At 41.6% G+C, this 19,377-nt stretch overlaps 1 protein-coding gene across 6 annotated transcripts in view; it reads right to left on the minus strand.

The window, feature by feature from the left end:
* mef2cb (myocyte enhancer factor 2cb) overlaps window positions 1–19,377 on the minus strand; it is a 65,096-nt gene that overhangs the window by 24,160 nt on the left and 21,559 nt on the right. For all 6 annotated transcript variants that reach the window (XM_058375211.1, XM_058375214.1, XM_058375212.1 and 3 more), the window contains 2 exons: window positions 9,917–10,128; window positions 1,351–1,554 (listed from right to left, as the gene is read on the minus strand). In XM_058375211.1, the coding sequence (XP_058231194.1) occupies window positions 1,351–1,554; window positions 9,917–9,970 (258 nt within the window). In that variant the 5' untranslated portion in view covers window positions 9,971–10,128. The remainder of the gene's footprint in view (window positions 1–1,350; window positions 1,555–9,916; window positions 10,129–19,377) is intronic.

Raw genomic sequence — 19,377 nt, forward strand, 5'->3', positions numbered from 1 at the left:
GTTCACTCAGTGGGTAAGGATGTCTCAGCATTATGAATATACAGTATGAAGGAACAAAGAAGGGGAAAAAATCTTAATTTACAGCAATATTGAACAAATGAAAAAAAAAGCTTTTGTATACACAGGCTTGTGTGAAATGGAGATGAGAGAGGGGACTGAGGGAAAGCATGCTGTGACTCTGGAGGGTTTATGCAATATTTCTAAGAGAGTGAAAAAGAAAGAGGAGAGAGAGAGAGAGAGAGAGAGAGAAAGGGAGTGAAAAATTGTCCACAAAAAAAAAAGTCTGAATCAATGACAGAGTAAAGGATAAGACTAGTGCTATTTAAGCGCAACAGAAGAGCTTGGTTAAATTGGTGTACTGTATAACTCTCAAGCTTTTATAAGGAGAAGGATCTTATTTGCTTTCTTACAAAGAACTCATCATTTGGAATAAAAATAAATAAATAAATAAACAAGTCAGGTGGAAGACTTAGCTTCAGCCATATTTTAAAAGATCAAAATGGCATAACTGACCAGAATCTTCCATCATGGTCTTTATCTATATGTACATTTCTAATCTTGTCGTAGCTCCATATATTTTCCACACTGGAAACTCACCTGAATCAACACTGGGGTATTAATGCTTAGCTGAATCAGAAAGAATACTAACTTATAACTATATTTGGGTGGAGGCTGGGAAAAAGGTCTAGTTAAGGTGCGTCTCTGGTTGACACTTGTACCAGTCCAGAGAGGACAAATAGCATCTTTTCCCATAAATCCTTAAGTGCCTCAGAGGCCCTTGAGTCCTTGGCCACGTCTGTGTGGAAAGCTTGTTGCGCAAGCGACTCACGCTGGGCTTAACATTTGCTACTGGACGTCTGCCTCGTGATTGGCCTCTGTCATGGCTGTTTAGCTCGGATTGAACCCGGCTTTGGTTTCAGGAACGAGGCCAATGCTGGCGCAGCAACCAGCAGACAGCATGTCTCTGAGGCCTGAGACTTATCCAAAGCTTTAGCATGTTTCGATCACTGTTGTGAGACACAGAGTGGGCAGAGACAGGCTGGATATGAGGAGCTTGTGTCATACACACTGGCTAATGTCTGTTTGCTAAAACAGTAGCAGTGGTCTGGCACGAGAGCATAGCCTCTAGTAACACTACGATTCTCTCTTCCTCCACAGGCTGGAAGGAGGCTTCACATGCGATTGGGATATACGGCGATTGAAGATGAAATTAGGATTTTGTTCTTTATTTCCCCAGTGAATATATTAAAACCCACAACATCTATCACTCTCTGCTCATTCATTATTCTTCACGTCAGCTTGTCCAAGCGACGTGTGCTCCAGCTAGCTGGTGTACGGCAGATTCCTCACCTCCACAATGTCAGAATTGGTCCTGCTCTCATGAGGCTCGTTGTACTCAGTGTACTTCAGTAACACTTTGTCCATGTCGGTGCTGGCGTACTGGAAGAGCTTGTTGGTGCTGTTGAAGATGATGAGGGCGATCTCACAGTCGCATAGCACACTCAGCTCATAGGCTTTCTTCATCAGTCCAAACTTCCTCTTGGTGAATGTCACCTACATTGTGATAGGGTGGGAGAGAGAAAGAGAGAGAGAGAGAGAGAGAGAGAGAGAGAGAGAAAGGAAGAAAAAAATTTTAGGCCAGTACACAAGGTTGGAAAGGTGTGAGAAAATTGTCTTGAATCTCTCTTGCTCTTGAGCCGCACTGAACAATACTTCTGTTGGAAAATCAATGTTTTCCGTTTTCTTTTTTGTTCATCCAAAATGTCTGGGAAAACAGATGCTGGCATAATCAGACTTTTTCCACTCATAATTCAAGCAAAGGTTACAGAAAAGAATTTTGGGCTTTAAGAAAAAATTCAAACCCTGTGCGTTTTTAGAACTTGCTTAAGCTTTTAAAATGCCTCAGATTAACCTCTCATGTCATGCGTAATATATATGTAGTAAAAGAGTAAAAAACTTTAATCTCTGTAATATAATAGTACAATTGTGAAGAGATAATAATTCTGACACTACTCAAATTTAATCACTTGGCAACTTCTTTTTTTATTATACTTTGTAGCTTGAGTTAATGCAGTTTATATTAAATGCAAGGTGGATCGCTTAAAAAAAGGAAATGGACACAACATAAAATTCTTATTCTAAGAGAACAAAATCCGTCATATATTGAAAGATGACACACGCACACACACAGACATGCACAGAGATCGTCATCTCTCACTGCTCACGGTGCTGCAGTGCTGACATGTCACTTCTCAGTAAATGTTCTCGTCTATCAAATTAGTAACAGTAAAAATAAACACGCTTGGACATCCCCTAGTACGTGTTACAACACGCTCAGTCCAGAGAAATGCACCTCTACAGAAAACACACAGTACTGATCATGAATAATAACTGTTCAGAAAAAAAAATTACATGAAAATAAGAAATGACTCCATAAATTGGAGGCATTTGTCAACTCAGAGAAAAATAGGCAAAGGAGTTGATTTTCAGAAAACAAAAAATATAAAATATCTCAGTATTTCAGAAGGTTTATAACTCACTAGCTCAAAAAAAGTAAGCACTACATAATTAAAAAGGCAAAAGGGAATATGCTAAAATTACACACACACACACACGCACAATCCAAGTGAGTTGCATATGTGCTGAAAGTGAGCTCAAATCTCTCATTCCCCCTTTTGTTCTGCCATGCCACTCTTCAAATCCAAAACAAAAGATTCTTTCAGGTACTAAAGGAGCACTGACCCCAGGGCTGGCCCACACTTTCATCTGGCTCACATACGCCTGTGGAATGCCCTCATCACAATCCTCCTGCCACAGCAAGGCCACAAACACAGTCTCAATGGTACCATATGTCCACTATAGTCTAAAATGTAAAAGTATGTACTGCATTTATCACAAATCTGACCATAAACAAGCACAGAATATAGCCTAGATTAGAAATTCTATTAACTGTAATGCTATTAACTATATTTTTTTAAAAACCCATGCACTCAGGATTACTGAAACATTAAGTATATTTCCCCTGGAGGAAGCAGATTCCGATGTTTTGCTGAGATGTAGTTAAAATATTCCACAATCTAAGTGAACGTTCTTAAATGTAGCTGCTTATGCTTGGTTACATTTTTCCTCATTCTATTTGTTTAATAAAAGTGTAAACATACGGACTGTGACCCCGTAAATCTCTTATTAAAGATTGCAAACCAACGCTTTTCTTATTTCAGACACAGCCCACACCTAACTAACAAAACTTTTAACAAAGCATTACAATAATTATCCCACTAAATCGATATCTGACATCTACTGCATTTCTGATACAGATGATTTTAAGTCTATGCATGCACCCACACACAGTGTACACACACACACCCTGACACGCACCCACACCTGTCTTCTTCTTCACAGGAATGCCATGCGATTGGTGACAGTACTGTGCAGTGGCAGATACCTGTGGCCTCTCCCACTGACAGCTCCTGTAAAATAAAATTACTTCTATGGTTACGTCTACTCGTCTTGTCAACGGCCTGCTGTCATTCCTCTCTGCTGTGCCATAAAGGAAGTGATTATGTTTTGATTATGTCTCATCAGCGGTGTTCATTAGGCAAAGTTTGGAGAACACTATTGATTGTTTTGACAGTTCTGTTTCTATTGAAGAATAGGCCATGATGATGAGAGCTTCAACAGAAAGTTGGTGCCATGGAGCTCACTGAATGTGTGAACTTTTTTCACGATGCTGTTCCTGACTCATTTTGTAGCTGGCAAAGAAAGTGTAACCCCGGCTTGAATTTTCTGGCTTTTCTGGTGTGTCAGGAAACATTCGGTTCATGCAACGGAAGGGCATGTGTGAAGAATTACATATTGAGAACCGCACATTGCAAGAAAGAAAGAAAAAAAAAAATCGAGGTCAGCAAACCATAGGGGACTACACCCAGACCAAAACAGGACCCTGCATTAAAAACATGGTTTCATATGCTTTCACCACTGATGATGATTTGTCTTATTCACTGTGCATAGGTGATCCGGTTAAGAGTTCTGTTAAAATCTTTGTGGTCTCCTTTATTTTTTCGGTCACACCAATACAGTGACCAATGGAGTATTAGAACCAGTCGAGGCAGTGAGCTCTGGCGTAACTCATCTCTTACCTCTGGTCACAACAAAAATTGATATAGGTGACCATTTTATGCTGGAGCCAACACTTTTATGCTATAAAATGATTGACAGGGCCTTCAAGTCATTGTGGAGTTAAACAAATGATTTCATCCAGAGCGCTTCTAAGAGCTATTCCACGCTGTGCAAACTTCTCCACTTAAACTGCTGCTGATGTAATGGCAAGTCACAAGAGCCTACAACATGATTCTCTTCTTTTTCTCCAGATCTCTGTACAAGCTGCCCCCACGTTGTCATGCCTCAGTCTTCCGTGCTCCGGAGACTTTGGCGAGTCAGTGCGTTAATTGCTGAAAATGGCACTTATGGCACCTTCTCCTCTACATAGTTAGCGGGTGAGAACAGTCAAGAGACTGCAGTGCAAAATCAGCTGCAAGAAAGGTTACTGCTAACACTGGCATGAAGACCTTGGTGTGAAATACTAACATCAACGTGAGCTTGAAAACTTGTTATTGCCCAGGCGTGATCAGTCCCTCTCTATTACCAAATGAATTACTGAAGTACAAAATCCAAAGAAACAGAGGAATGTGGTTGCGCAATTAACTTTTAAATGTATACCTCAGGCTACAAGTGACCTATGACCTCATTTCCCCCCATTAAATCATCTATTTATTTCAGCTGTGTGCTCACTTCCCTAGTATTTCACAACAATTAAATGTGACATAAAATAACATTACATTATAATAGTGTTTGGGTTTTTTTTTTTTTTTTACATTTCTGTAATGTGTGATTTGTTAAGTGACAATTTTTTAAAATTACTTTATTATTTTGTAAAATAATATTTTGACAGTTTAACCTTAACGTGTTTGTTGGTATGTGTCCGTTGCTAACAACCTAAACTATGTACAAACCACGTGTCATGCATTAAAGGGTTAACAAGAATGTCTATACGAAGAAAAACAAACCAAATGGCTAAACGATTAGAAGAAATAAGGTCGGTAACAGTCTGACTCCCTGGCGCGGGGGTTGGAGACACGGGGGCAGGAAGCACATTTCTGTGTATTTCCTCTCATAACAGGAAGTGCCTGACGGCTTCCCCTTCACAATGGCTTCGCTTCTGCTTCCCGCCTCCTGGGCTTACTGTTTTCCCCAGGGGGTTTTGCTGGTGGACAGAGACAGAGAGGACGAGTAGTCATTTGTCACTATGCTGTCCCCCACCCCTGTGTCCCTGCTGCTGGATCAGCCACATTCTGCATACAGACTCTGGAGACCCATTCTACTCTACCACCCATTTACACATGTCTTAATTGGAGGTGTGCATGCTTAAGCTTGACAGTGAAGCCTTTTGCATGACTACGTGTCTTTATTTATGCTGACTTCAACAGCATCTCTATACCCTTTCTGGATGACCCACATTCTGAGAAAAAGGACGCTACATATGTATAAGAAAATGTGTGTGTGAAATGGTTTACACTATTAAGAGTGAGCTCTATAGAGTAAATTAAGCTTGGAATAAAACACATTTCAGTATAATGTGTCTTAATTGCCTTACTGCCAAGATTTCCTTTAATCATTTAATAACGTGAATTGTAAACTAGGAGGAAATGTGTGAAAGACGAATAAAAGTGGTAGGTTAAAAGAGGAAGGTGCACAATAATAAGAAAAAAGAAGGAATAACAATTAATGCAAGAGGAAGTTCAACATTTGTGGAGCTCCAATTCAAAGAAGAGTAATTTGGAGAATTTGTTGAACTAAAGAGACTTTGAGAGGAAGAAGAAAAGAAGAAGAAAAGAAGAAGAACTAAGTGCAGTGGATTTTTTTTTTTTTGAGGAGACAGACGCAGAGGAAACGATCAGAGGAGCAAGGTGAGAATCTGAGGAAGGTGAGTAGGGGTGACGGGATACCCAGAGGGCCTCATTATTTTCCTGCTGTTAATTTCACTCAAACTGTTTCACACCTCACCACTGTTGATTGGAGAGATGTCTCTGTTGTCACGAGTGCTGAAATCCGGCTCCAGCTCAATGCCATCACTCCACCATGAAGCGCAGATGAAGAGAAAATGTACGCAATGCAAAGTCGGAAGTCTAAATCTTTTAATCGGAAAGTAATGGTGAAATGATAACGTGGCAGGGGTCGTAAATAAACAGATAACCTTCCTATAGTATTCAGGAGAACTTGCATTACTTCTAATGTATTACCACATTGAGTACTGATCATTATTCATTATGTTTATTCATTATTAAGTGTTTTTTTTAATGTTACAACACTTGTTCACATTATTGGTCCTGTTAAGGTGTTATGTAGATATAATCTTTATTCAAGCTATGTCTTGGGGGCCTTTATGCAAATGCCATAATGCATTTTGATCCAGCGTCTTACTTTACGGGAGAAGAAAACTGGGAATGCTCTGAGAATAAAGAGTAGTGTTTTTGATCTAGAATGAAGGCTTGTGTTCATTTTTCGAAACGCAATTCAGCATGACGTAACACCAGTTTTATACCCCTCTACACACACATTTCTACATTAACTGCATTTATAAGAACCATTACTTCTGAACTAACATGCCAAAAAACGTCTTGTTCTCCGTCTTCATGAAGCACAATGGGTCAGCTGCAAACCATTTATCCTTTCTATGACTAATGACATCCCTTATCCTGCCCACTGCCATCAGGGCCACTTCCTCCCTGGCCTCTCTTGACCTGACCCAAGTTTGTCTCACCACCTGGCCAGATGGATCACAACCCTGAATTAGCCACCCTCCATTAGGCCCAATTACAGCCGACTCCGATGCGGCTGCTTCCCGACTGGCAACGAGGCATCTCACTTAGAATGATTCAGCTGTGATCCGTTATGACCTTCTCATTTTCCCCTTTGTTTCAAAGAACCTCTATAAGAATGAACTGCCACAGGATCGAGAATTCTTAGCAAGGAGTAAAATGTGCAGCGAATTAGCATGTTGGCTAATGTATTTTAGCGCACAGGGGATCCTTTCATGTTGATGCGCCCGGGAAAGTGTTTGAGTGGCCGGAGGGCAAGTAGCCAGGCCTCGCACACTAATGCCCTGTGTGGCAGTCTGGGCAGTCAGTCAACTGGCCATGCTCTGGGGAAGTGTTTTTGAGGGTGGTGGAGGTGGGGGGTCCAAGTGGCCGCCCAAGGCGATGAGGGTCCGGTGCCTGCAAGCAAGGCACTGCAGGCAGGGTGGTCAGCTATACACTTGCCACTCAAAAAAAGGGTGATATAAGACATAAAATGGTATACAGAGATCTATAACCATGTTTTTTTTTTTTGGTTACAGCTTGTTATTACTGTCTCACAATTTAGGCCTTAAAACCTGGGCTTTTTTGGGGGTGATATGCAGAATTTATATTATAGCTATTGTATAAAAAATAAACAAATTTAACCAGTTGTTTTTTTTTTTCTCTCTCAGTGATAAAACTGAGGGGACTTGCTGAGGGACTGGAACATCAAACTCTGAATGTGATGGTATTTGCATGAAAACCCTCCAAACATCTCAAGAATGTTGCACCAAAGGTAACACCATTGAAGCGGGCAGCTGTTTATTTTGCTTTGGTATGGAAAGATTTCCTTAAAGGGGAAGTGAAAATATGCAAAGGCCCAGCCACGACTTCAACAAATTGAGAGCAGAGGGGAGGGGAGAAAAAAAAGGGTTGTGAGTCAAAGGTCCTTCATTCTTGTCTTGTGATGCCTGTCTTCATGGTTTCCTTGTATCACACAGAACTCTGTACTTTGATACAGTCAAGATCTTAAAGGGGAAGGACAACTATCTTCAAAGATCTTTGATAGGCCACATCTGCACACAACTTCTTCATACAAATGTAAGAATTATTTTGATGGTGTGATGATAAAAAGGCACAGTTTTCACAGTTTTTACCATAAAAATATCACTGTAGTGTCATAGCTAGTTTTATTTAGAACAAAACCATATTACTGATAAAGTCTTAAGCTGCTTCCCTTTTTCTAAATAAAATCCTAAAAGTTTCTCTGGTTTTCTTATTGCCTCACTTTGCCCTCTCCTTCTCCCTCTTGATCTCAAGTCCCGGAAAGCTGTGGCATCGACTCTCATCAGGTGTCCTTCCTGTATCAATCTCTGATCTTGAGGGAGCGGAGGGAGAAAAAGTGAGAGAGTAAGAGAAGGACAGCAAGAGAAAGAAGGAAAGAGAGCAGTGATAACACCAGGACAGGATGCTTTCTGTGCAATACGATAGCCTCCCCCAAAAACATCCTGACCTAGACCATGCATCCTTCTTGCTCTCTTTCCTCTTTCTTTCTCTCTCCTCTTCTATTGTGGCTATTCATCAAAGAAACTATGTGTCTTCCCTGACCACTTCTACTTCATCATATCATCTCACCACATCTATTATGAATTATTATTGAATGAGCGAAATATGGTGAAGAAACAGTGGTCTTTCTTGGGCATATTTTACCGTATTAATCTGCAAAAAAATAAAGCCAGTAAGCAGGGCTTTTGAAGACAATCTCGAAATGATTTAAAGATGACTAAAGTTGTATTGTTTTCCCAGCAGCCAGAAGAGAAAAACAAGAAGAGACTGCTGGTATGATAAGGGCTTTGACTCATTTGTGTGAATCTTTGCTTCTCCGCCATGTGCATGTGAGCCTCTGGTTTCCTCAGGGGGGAGAACTCACTCAACCCACGAGTGCCAAATGACTAATGCCACCGTTCCCCTGCCGTCTGTGCCGCCTGACACACCCATTACTTTCCACTCTCCTCTTCCTCTCCTCTCCCTCACTCCTCCTCGGCCCCTCATTCCGCCTTCAATAATTGATCAGCTCTTCCCAAAGTCCAGACAGCAGTCATTAACTGGAGTGTGGACACATTCCATGCCATCAAAACTCTTAGCTACAGTAAGCCAAAAACAGAGTTTTTTTTTTTTTTAAACAGAGAATAAAGTCACAATAAGTGAAACCAAGAGCCTCTCTAGACCTTGCTGTCTTTGACAGATTGCCCTCTGAAGGCACCTTTAAACTCCTATTTCCCTGGCAGCCGCCGAGCATAAACATCAGACGCACAGAGAAGAGAAGAGCTCATTGATCTTGCTGTAAAACAAGTACCTATGTTACTGGCACCACTATAATCGATACAAGTACAGAATTTGTTAGATATGATATCTGTCTGTGTTTTGCAGCCCTGGCTGGTTGGTGTCTCATGTCCTGAGTGTTTAGGTCATGAAAAGACTTATATAAGTAACCTGCATTTAATCCTAAATCCAAATGAAATCATTTAGAGGATAACTAGCAAAACTTAGCTATGACTATATCATTCATTCCTGAACGTAATGATTATAGTCATTTCGGTGTGTTTGAAGGTTATATCATTACAGACAGGAATCTGAGGATATGTGGAAAAACACTAGGTTATAAAAGATAAAAACAATAACTGTAGAAAGGCCACACAGTCCAGGAGCGTGATGTCATGCTGAGGGCTCACATCTCATTGGCCTCCACCTACAACCTGATCTGTAAAAGGAAAACTACTGGGCCAAGTGGTACGGCCCCAAAGAGCCACCCACCTCCCAATTTCTCTCTCTGCGTGCCTTAGAGGTTGTTTGTCTGTTTGTTTGTGCTACCCTCCCACTCTGTACCCACCCCTGCTAAAATAATCTTTCACTGACATTAGCTACAGCTGGTGGCACGTCGGCCATGGGCCATATGAAGGGTGTTGAGAGCCGCGGGGGCTATTTTTAAAGGATCATTTCAGTTCGAAATTACGCCACTCCTAAAAGTTATTAAAACGTTTGAATTCAGTGTTATACAACCGTTGACTGGTGCGTCTTACCTGTCTGTTGCGTTCGTCCATAATCCGCGTGATCTGAATCTTTTTTCTCCCCATTGTCCCGTTTCTTTCTTCACTCTCTTCTTTCACCAAATAACTTTATGGCCTTGTCGCGCTTCTTTTTTTTTTTTGGTTGTTGCTTTTTTGTGTTTCCTCGAACCAGGCTTTCTTCTCTGTACTTGCTCCACTCAATTCAAAGATTCCAGCAGCTGTACCTGTTATACACAGAGAGATATAGAGAGAGAAAACAGAGAAGAGCTTTATGGCAGATAGTGGAGAAGAAGAAAAAAAGAGCATAATCTCAGCACATGGGATGGTGAATAAAGACAAAAGGATCTGTCAACATTTTTTGCGAGAGTGCGCTGTTTTTCACTGTCGATATCATGCAAATCAGAGCCAGCACTTCAGTGCTCTGACTACGAGGGGAGACAGCACTGTCACACTCTCTCCACAGTTCCACAGATTTTGACAAGGTTTTACGAGGTGACACGAACTTAAGGGCTCTAATCACACACAATGTAATATTTATGCCATGCTGAACGGCATGTGAGTCTGGTTAAAAAAAAAATTCCCCATGTTACCCCATGTATTACAAGTTGCAATACAACAAGTCAAGAAGAGAAAGATGATCAAAAAAAATGAATTGACTTTGCATGTGATACTTCACTTGAGTTCCTGTTTAAGCATGACTGATTTACCAAAGCAATTCAGGTATTTGTAGCTCAAAAAGAAGGGCCTGATGCCAAAAAAGGCTGTTCTCATTTGTTCTGCAGTACACACTCAATAAGTCTATATCTGCCATGATCCTGTAATCACTTCACGGCTCGTCTCTCCCGCTGAGACCTCGTCGGTTTGAAAGGGCTGCCCTCAGTCGAGCAGCTAACCTAGCTTTCTGTAAACCATCTCATCTTTGGGACAGACACGTTTTAAGGGAGCTAACAAACAGTGTGAGGTATCTTTTGTATGTGTTTGTGCATATGGGTGTGTAAGAGTGTGTGCGTGTGTGTGCGCACCAAGTGCACCTCCCTGGCGCTGTAAAGTAGGCCAACCCAATTCATCTCAGGGAGGAGCAGCAGAAGTGTTGTTGTGTTTTCTTCTGACAGTAAAGGTGATAACGTCCCTCGTTATGCAAATGAGCATCCCATTATTTAGGCTGGGTGTAATGCAGCGAAGCTGTCAGCGGTGTCGCATTAAAACCCCTCCATCGTTCACCTTCTTCTTTTTCGTTTTCCTTCTTTTTCTTCTTCCTCCCTTGTCCCTTCTTCTTTTCGGCTCTTTCTGAAACGCATTTCCAGGCGGCTGCCAGAACGAGTCTGAGACATTGATGTTGCTACGTGTGAAAGATGTGTCACTCTGTCTTCCCCTCCGTCTACATATCTGCCTCTCTCTTGCTCTTTGATAAGCAGATTTCAGAAACTTAAGTATGAGACGTTCGCACAGACAAACCCTGTAGATCTTCCTTGGTGTTAAAGTGTTGCATCTGAGTGAGAGAGTCAGGAAGGAGAGGAAGGAGAGATTCTGTGTTGCTAAGGTGAATGCTATGATTCATTTGTTTCATGGAGCAGTTCAATTCTGCCTCAATTTTCTCCGTATCATCATAGCATGTGGCTACTTCATAAAATTCTACACCCAGTTATTAAAATCTCTCATTACCACGTCAAAACCTATTTGTCAAAGACACACATTCTGCAAGACAAAGAAAAATTTAGTGCTGATAATAATCAGCCGGTGTTTGTCTACTGTGGTCTCTATTAATACTGAACCTCGACGTTAGGCTTTATTAGCATCTGCACACCGCTCGTCACACTTTGTGCGAGCTGTTAGCAATAGAGAGTCTTAGCGCCTGCGTGATGAAATTAAAGCTAGCATGATGATTGTTTGAAGGACTACTGTTGAACAAGGAGCAAAACAACCCGGAGACAAGCTGGTGATAATGACTAGATTACTGGGTAAATATTTACCGAGATGCAGTCAGGGAGCTGGCACAAGTCGTGTTCGCCAGTCTCAGTTGTGCTTGGCCTAGCCGAAAACTCCGACAATAGCGGCTAACCACATCAGAGAGTGTGCTTTATGTTTGCATGCTCAAAGAAACACTCTCATTAATTGAATCATGTTTGTTCTTCCTTGTTTGTCGCTATATTGTTTGGTAAAAATGCTTTAGAGGAAGTAATACAGTAAGACAGTTAGCGTTTGAAGCATGCACACACACACACACACACACCCCATCATCATCATCATCATCATTTTAGACCACAGATAAGCGCAATCAAATTTACACTAGAACGATGAACTACTGTAGACATGAGCACAGCTGGTAAAACAACTCTGTCAACCACACACACACACACACACACACACACACCGGGATGTTCAATCTTCCCACATAAGCGTGGTTGCCCTTATGAGTATAAGCAGTATGTTGTTATGCTTGTGTACATGTGTCAGGATGTGTGTATGTGTGTGTCTTTTAGATTGACAAAAAGACACAGATAGAGAAGGACAGAAAGAGAGAGAGAGAGAGAGAGAGAGAGAGTTTGTTAAGCCAATTTACTAATCCATGGCCAAAGCACATGAGGAGAGAGAGAGAAAGAGAGGAGGAACACGAGGGAGAGAGAGCCAAGAGTGAGATCCTTGGCTTAGAGTGAGAGAGGTCATAGTGGATGCCATAAGACAGCGATGGAAGCTTAGTTTGATAAGCTGGCTCCTTATGTAAGTGTGACTGCAAGGACAACAGAAACGAGGGAAACATGAAGAGAACATGGGAGAAACAGAGAGGATGATAGAGGGAGAGATGAGCAGGTCTCTCAAGGGAGAGAGGGAGAAGCGCTGCTGCTGACCCTCCCATCTGTTAACTACGCCTCTTTTCTACTGCCACAAATAAGAATGCTAGAGAGGAAGAGAGTGAGAGGGAAGAAGAGAAAAGACAAAGAGAAAAAGAGCGCCAGCACAGAGATGTAATGAGCTGCTAGGCATTTTTCTCTCTCTTTCTTTCCATTTCCCCCTCTCTCGACGAGAACTGGAGCTAAAAGGGCAACGGGTACGAACAAAAGCAGGCGCAATTCTGGGTCGTTTCATTCCCAAGTGTTCCACTTAGGGAGAAAAAAAAAATTACACTCAATTGTATTTGTCAAAGTCCTAATAGAGTGAATTTGACTTCTTGTGCTTGCTTATCAGATACAGGCTGCCATGTTTAAGTGTATTAGCACACTATATTTGGTTAATGAGGTGTAATGAAACGTCGTTGCAGCAACTACACATTGATGTTGGATCATATTACGGTCCTAATACACAGCACATATAGGTCAAAACCTTTAAATCATGCTTATGAAATCTCCAGTGGTGTCCTGTGTCAGGCCACACCGTATACCTTGTTACCCATCTCAGCTTGCACTGTCACCACAGTCGTCTCCCCTCTCTCCTGCACATCTGCAACATATTTGGTAATAGCATGTGCTTGAGAAAAGGCAAGTACCCTCTATCCTCACAGGGAAATGTGGTCTCAGAGATTTGAAATAACATATTACAGCGCAGTAAGTAAACCTTTTAGGAGGTGTGCGATACATTAAATAAACCCCCGCACTTTTCAAATAAACTCCCATTTCCTTGAAGAGACCAGAAAAAAAACCGTCTTCAATGGTTCTTCCTGAATAATTTGTGTGTTAGGACAATCTCTAGTCAAGTCTCACACTTGGAAGTCTTTTTTCTTCCTTCTTCACGCTTAATCCCTGAAGCACATTTTCTTCCTCTCCTAACTGCGTTTATTTTCTTAGAGCCGATTTTATTTAATGCACTTATTTGCAGACAGGCAGCTGTTTATCAGCGATAGTTAATGGTGCGCAGGGAGACAGGCAGGCCATAGCGAGTGGATCCTGGGAGGCCTATTGTCTCTGTAATGTCATTACATGCACAGGCTCTTGAGTGTTGTACTGGCTGCTTGAGGGAGATACGAGCTCTGACGAATGGCTACCATGACTGTCCATCCAACACGCAATGGGATGACTGACCTAAACTGGAGATTCAGCTTGGCGGAGTTGGGCTTTCAGAATTGTGGGCTTTCGCAGCAGGATGCTTTACCACCTTCTAAGCTTAAGAAGATTGTATGTGTGGGCTTTAAACAACGTACTGTAATAAAGATACAGTACTGTAATAAAGATACAGTATGAATTGTCTTTGGCCCCCATTTTGTTTAGCAGTAGGGAGAGATGGAACTGATGCTAATATGAAAAATAATGAAGTACAATTAACAAATTTTCATACAACCAACATTTCACAGGACTGGTCTTACCTTCTAACTCAACTGGACAGAGCAACAGGAAACACACACAGACTCACACAAACACAGAGCCTGGAGGAAGGATGTGACATCAGCAACCACAGACAATCAAAGGTGTAAAGGTGCTTCCTTTCCTAAACTGTTCCAGAGTGCACAAAATGGGAACCAAAACTCCTGCGCTTCCTTCTCCAAGCCAGAAAAGAAGAGACAAACAGAAAGAAAGAGAGCTGAGGCTCTCACCGCCACCGCTGACCGTAACCAAACGGCCACTTTCTGTTGCAAGCACTGAATGCAAAGGATTCTGGGCCAAGAGGGCAACAGAGTTGACAAAGTTGACACACGAACCAGTCTTCCAAAACCACTTACTAAATGACGTCACTGCATTCCTACAACACATGGATTTGAGTTTCGACATTACACATTACAAACCCTGAATGACTCTATAGTTTTATGGCACTCGTAAATTTGCCACTTACGGCATGAAAAATAGAGCGGAATGTCACATGACTTTATTAGCAAATGTGTGAACTTATGGATGAACTGCGTTTCGGCAGGGTGGTGTTTGGTGAATAGGTCTTTTCAGTTTCTATGTGAGATTAGGGCATTCGATGGAAAAAGGAGAGGTTTCATTTACACCACACAGAGTGTTCTTTCAGGGTCCCGCCATCTCTCCTGTCTCTCTTGCAATCAGCTGTGCATTTCTTTTTTAAAACGCAAAACAACTTCTCATGAAGAAAAAAACCTCTCTTTGTGAAATAGCTGCAGGCCTTCCAGTGTTTTATCAAATGAGAAGAAAATGTGACATGTTTATCCTCTGAGTCTCTCAGTCTGTTTCAGTACCCAAGGACTTCGGTATCCAAGGTAGTTAAAGCGATTGTTATTAAATGCCTGCAAACAAAGCTGTAAGGTGAAAGATGAAGGTATTTCAGAAGCTCTTCTGGATGATCTGCCATTAATAATGTATGTACGGTATTTATCTATCTGAAATGTTCATTCCTAGAATATGGCCTTGCATTGGGAACATGTGACCACACAGAGTAGTAAACGAGCTGGATGGATGAAGGGGTGCTGACAGCAGTCTTGTCCCTCACTCAGTCAGTAAACAGTGAGTGTGGCCCAACACGGGTAAAGCGAGCCAGGTGAGAGCCGTCTGTCAGTTAGCCATTGCAAAGCCACCCAAGGACGACGTGGCTCGATACATGCGTCAGGGAGAGGCAGCTGCTCAGCACAGAGATATGGTGTGTGCAGGCATTGTATTAAGTGAAACTGTCCACCTGTAGCAGGATGGATTTTGGATGTAAAATAAAATGTTCTAAGAAGAAAAATGAAAGCGTTTAAAGGAGAACGACTAAATGTAAGCAGAATTCTCAGTGACCACATCTGTTTGAAATCTGTGTGCTTTACACTTCACTGCACTGTGAATGAGTTCAGAATTCAGTGGAAGCATGTCATATGAATGCGCAGACTGTATAGGTTGGTTGGTCACCAAAATAAAAAAATAAAAAATAATAATAATAATAATTACAAAAAATTAAAAAGTAAAGTAAGAAAAGTCATGGGTTGTGGGAAGGGAATCAGTGATGTTCTGATCAAGGCGAAGAAAAATGCTGCACTTGCAATAACTGCAATATTTTACAGGAAAACAGAGAGGCATGGGTGATTTGACTAAAGAACCACAATCGAGCGTTTGAGTTCTCCTTCTCCTTCTCCTCACACATCTGCAAGAGCAGAGCTGTGTTTATCAGCAAATGCCTAACCACTACCACGTCACGCATAGTGGTCTAGATCCAGGTGCAGCCACAGAGAGCACTGCGGGAGGCTTGCACAAAAACGTAAGAAAAGTTACGTAAAAACGTAAGACAACACTAGCTGACTTTTGATCAGCTAACAAAGCTGGATGAAAGAAAACATTTAAAGCGGTGACTAGAAAAGACAGGAATAAATACAAGCAGGGGCCATGTTTGCTTGGTGAGTAATTTCCCCGCTACACTAACACAGCCCTGAGCTGTGTCACTTGGAAGAGACAAGGCCTGGCAACATCGGCCAATTATGTTATCAGCAGAGGATGAGAGCATCTTATGATGTTAGCCTTGTTCAGGGGTCGGAGGGGCATTGAGGGGCTGCGGCATGTCTGCAGGCTTAGATGATCCTCTGATTATTTCATCGCACTTTTTTTTCCCGTCGCGCGCACATCCTCCTCGGCCCCCTCACCACCTCAGCATTCTAATCAGACTAATTAAAAGCTTTGTTCATTTGGAGCTCTCCGATGACAATTTGTTTCACCCTACCCTACAGCGGTCCTGTGAAAAAGAGAATTAAATTTGATCTTCTGACAGCAATTATTAAACGTTCCCTCCTGGCTTCAATTAAGCCCAGAGGCTAACGTGGCTCAGAGACTGAGAGCGGGTGCCAACATACCCCCTTCTCACTTCTGCCTCTTCTTTTTCTCTTTTTCTCTCCCCTTGATATCCTTCTCTTCAGTTTTTTTTTCATGACGCAAATATGTACAGTAAGCCACTGAGGCACTTGATATTGAAGTGTTTTGCAGAAATTGAGTTTTTTTTTTCTCTTTCTTCTGATGCCTGGCCAAGAAGTCAGAGCGAGGGAGAAAAGGGAAGTGAAGCAACCTCCTCTTTTTATCCCGATCAATCAGCATGTTCAGTGATTGCACAGTTCTTTTTTTTTCATATTGAGTAATTCAGCAAAGATGGTAAAAGTGCCTTTTTACCAGAAGTTTTGGTTTAGTTGCAGTATATCTACGGTAACCTAACAAAATCTGGAATAAATCTGTCAGCAGGCATATGTTATTAGACATACATTCCTGTCTAATCAAAATCACCAAATCTCTTCCATTGAATCGGTAATTTATATTAAACGTATAATCCGATAGCTATTTATAATCAAGTTCGAACAGTTGCATTTCAACTGAGCAACTCTAACACCTGCTCCTTTATCAGTGCAAGTCTACGCTTTCTGTCTGTAAGCAAATTATATGACTTTCAGAAATTGTGCAGCAGGTTTTAACTGTCAAATATTTCAAAATGAGTGTACAAAGATGTAGATCCAACACCAAAATATCCTAAAACACTAAACAAAAATAATCATAGACTCACAGGTCAATCTTAAAAGCTTTAATGTTTCAAAACAGACATTTTGTCAGAGAAAAGTTGAGAGAAAGACATGAAGACATGGCACTTCAACAAGGATGTCCTTCATAGCTTCGACCTGAGCTTTTCTTTTTTCCCAATCTTCCTCTCTCTTTCCTCAGTCCCAAAGCGCTGTACAGAAATGAAGTAACCCAGATCGAAAAGAGGATGAAAAGACAGGCTGTAAACTCGCCTTCGGTGGAAAGCTATACAGTCATCCCTGCCACCTCTTGTTTTCCGAAATGATGTCACAGTCATTTCGACATTACCACAAGCTGATTGGGCTGATTGTTGAGAGCACTGCCGCGCTGTTGATCTCTCGCATCATTTAACTCTGATTGTTACAGTTGGGGTTTGTCTAAACAAGCAACCAGGCTGCCATTTTTCTTTCTCTCCTCCTCATGTCCTTCAATTCTTTCTCTGTCCCTCAATTGCTGTGTGGGTAGCTCTTCTCAATATGTAATTTCCTGTCCATTAGCAATGAGGGAAGAAGTAAAAAAATCTGTTAAGCCCATATCCTCTTCATGTCATCATCCTCATTATTCATCACTTGACCTAGCCAGATCATAACACTGTTTTTATGCAATAAGAAAACCCCTTGAAAATCATAGAACTACTTTTGACTTTCTAAGAAAGGCATAGATACGTCCAGACCCATGGTGTAAAGTGTGAAGGAAGGAATATGGCATACCCCAGGGGCCAGCCCAATCCGTAGTCTTTCATTATGGGACCGGCATAACCCTCCTCCCTTCTCTCTTCTCCACTCCTCGGCGTGTTTGTAGTGGTGAGAGAAGTCGGCAAATGCCACAAACGCCGGGCGCGCTCCGTTCTGGCAACAACTCGGGCCGACCTCATCAAAGCGAGCCCTCATAATTTGTCACAGAAAGCAACCAATTAAAATGCGTTAGGGGAAGAGGAAGGCCTACGAGCGGGGTGGGGGGAATGACAGTGGAAGGGTGGCAGGGTAAATGGGCAAAAAGATAGCATCTGATTAAAGAGTCCACACAGCTGTGGCGAATCAACCAGGCCCAAACTTTGAAAGGAAAAAAAAAAAACTAAAGGCTTAAGAGGAGAGCAAGGCGAGGTGCAACACTGACTGGATTTGCACTGTGTTGATGCTTAACGCTTCAGAACGAGAGCGTAATACGGTTTAGAGTGGGCTGGACATTTTGAATTGATTTACATACATATCTTACACACATATCGTTTAAAACATTCATATGACTACCACAACCCCCACCTAGCAGCCCTCCTATTTTTGCAAATAGCAAACGAGGCATGACCTGACTAATATTGAAAAATCTGTAGGGTGTATTATATATTGTTCGGTGAACATGTCATCATTGCCGATAAATTCCTACTTCTTTCCTTCCTACCTCTCCTTCTGTATGAGAAGAGTCTCCTCCTGTATGAATAAAAAAAAACTTTTATGACGTATTTTATATCCTTTTTCCTCTCAAAAGCATCTGTTCTGCCTTTTTGTAGGAATAGCTTGTGAACTATGATGTGTGATGTGTATGTATTTTTTCCTTGTTGTTGGATTTGGTGGCGGGCCTGTACACATTTGCATAGCCTCCTTTGCAGTGTGATTCTTGTGTTTCGCAGCTGTGGCAGGCGTGTTTTTTTTTCCTTTCTGTTTTCTTGCATGAGATCACAAAAGGGTGACAAGGAAAGTTTGGGTCTTTTAGCCTGTCTGATGCTCTGTGCTGATTTGCCTGGCTAGTGCTTCTTGTTCATTTTCTCTGTAATGGCCCAGTGAAAAAAGGCATAAAGCAAAGCAGGACAAATTTAAAAAAAAATCTTTTCAGTTGAATTTAAAAAAAAAAAGAGAGAGAGAGAGAGAGAGAGAGAGAGAGAAAGAAGGCTACTACATCCTTGTTTGGGGGAGGGTATCAAAAAATAATGACCCTTCTAATTACTGTTATTCTGACGCTAATCGCTAGCTCCCGCTGAATACTGTGTGTTTCTTGATCCGGCTGATAACAAGAGGAAAGAAAACAAGGAGAGGCAAGTGCCTACAGCCATTGGTGTATAAATCAAGTGTG

Source organism: Hemibagrus wyckioides, linkage group LG22, assembly GCF_019097595.1.
Source record: "Hemibagrus wyckioides isolate EC202008001 linkage group LG22, SWU_Hwy_1.0, whole genome shotgun sequence".
In the NCBI taxonomy this organism is placed as follows: domain Eukaryota; kingdom Metazoa; phylum Chordata; class Actinopteri; order Siluriformes; family Bagridae; genus Hemibagrus; species Hemibagrus wyckioides.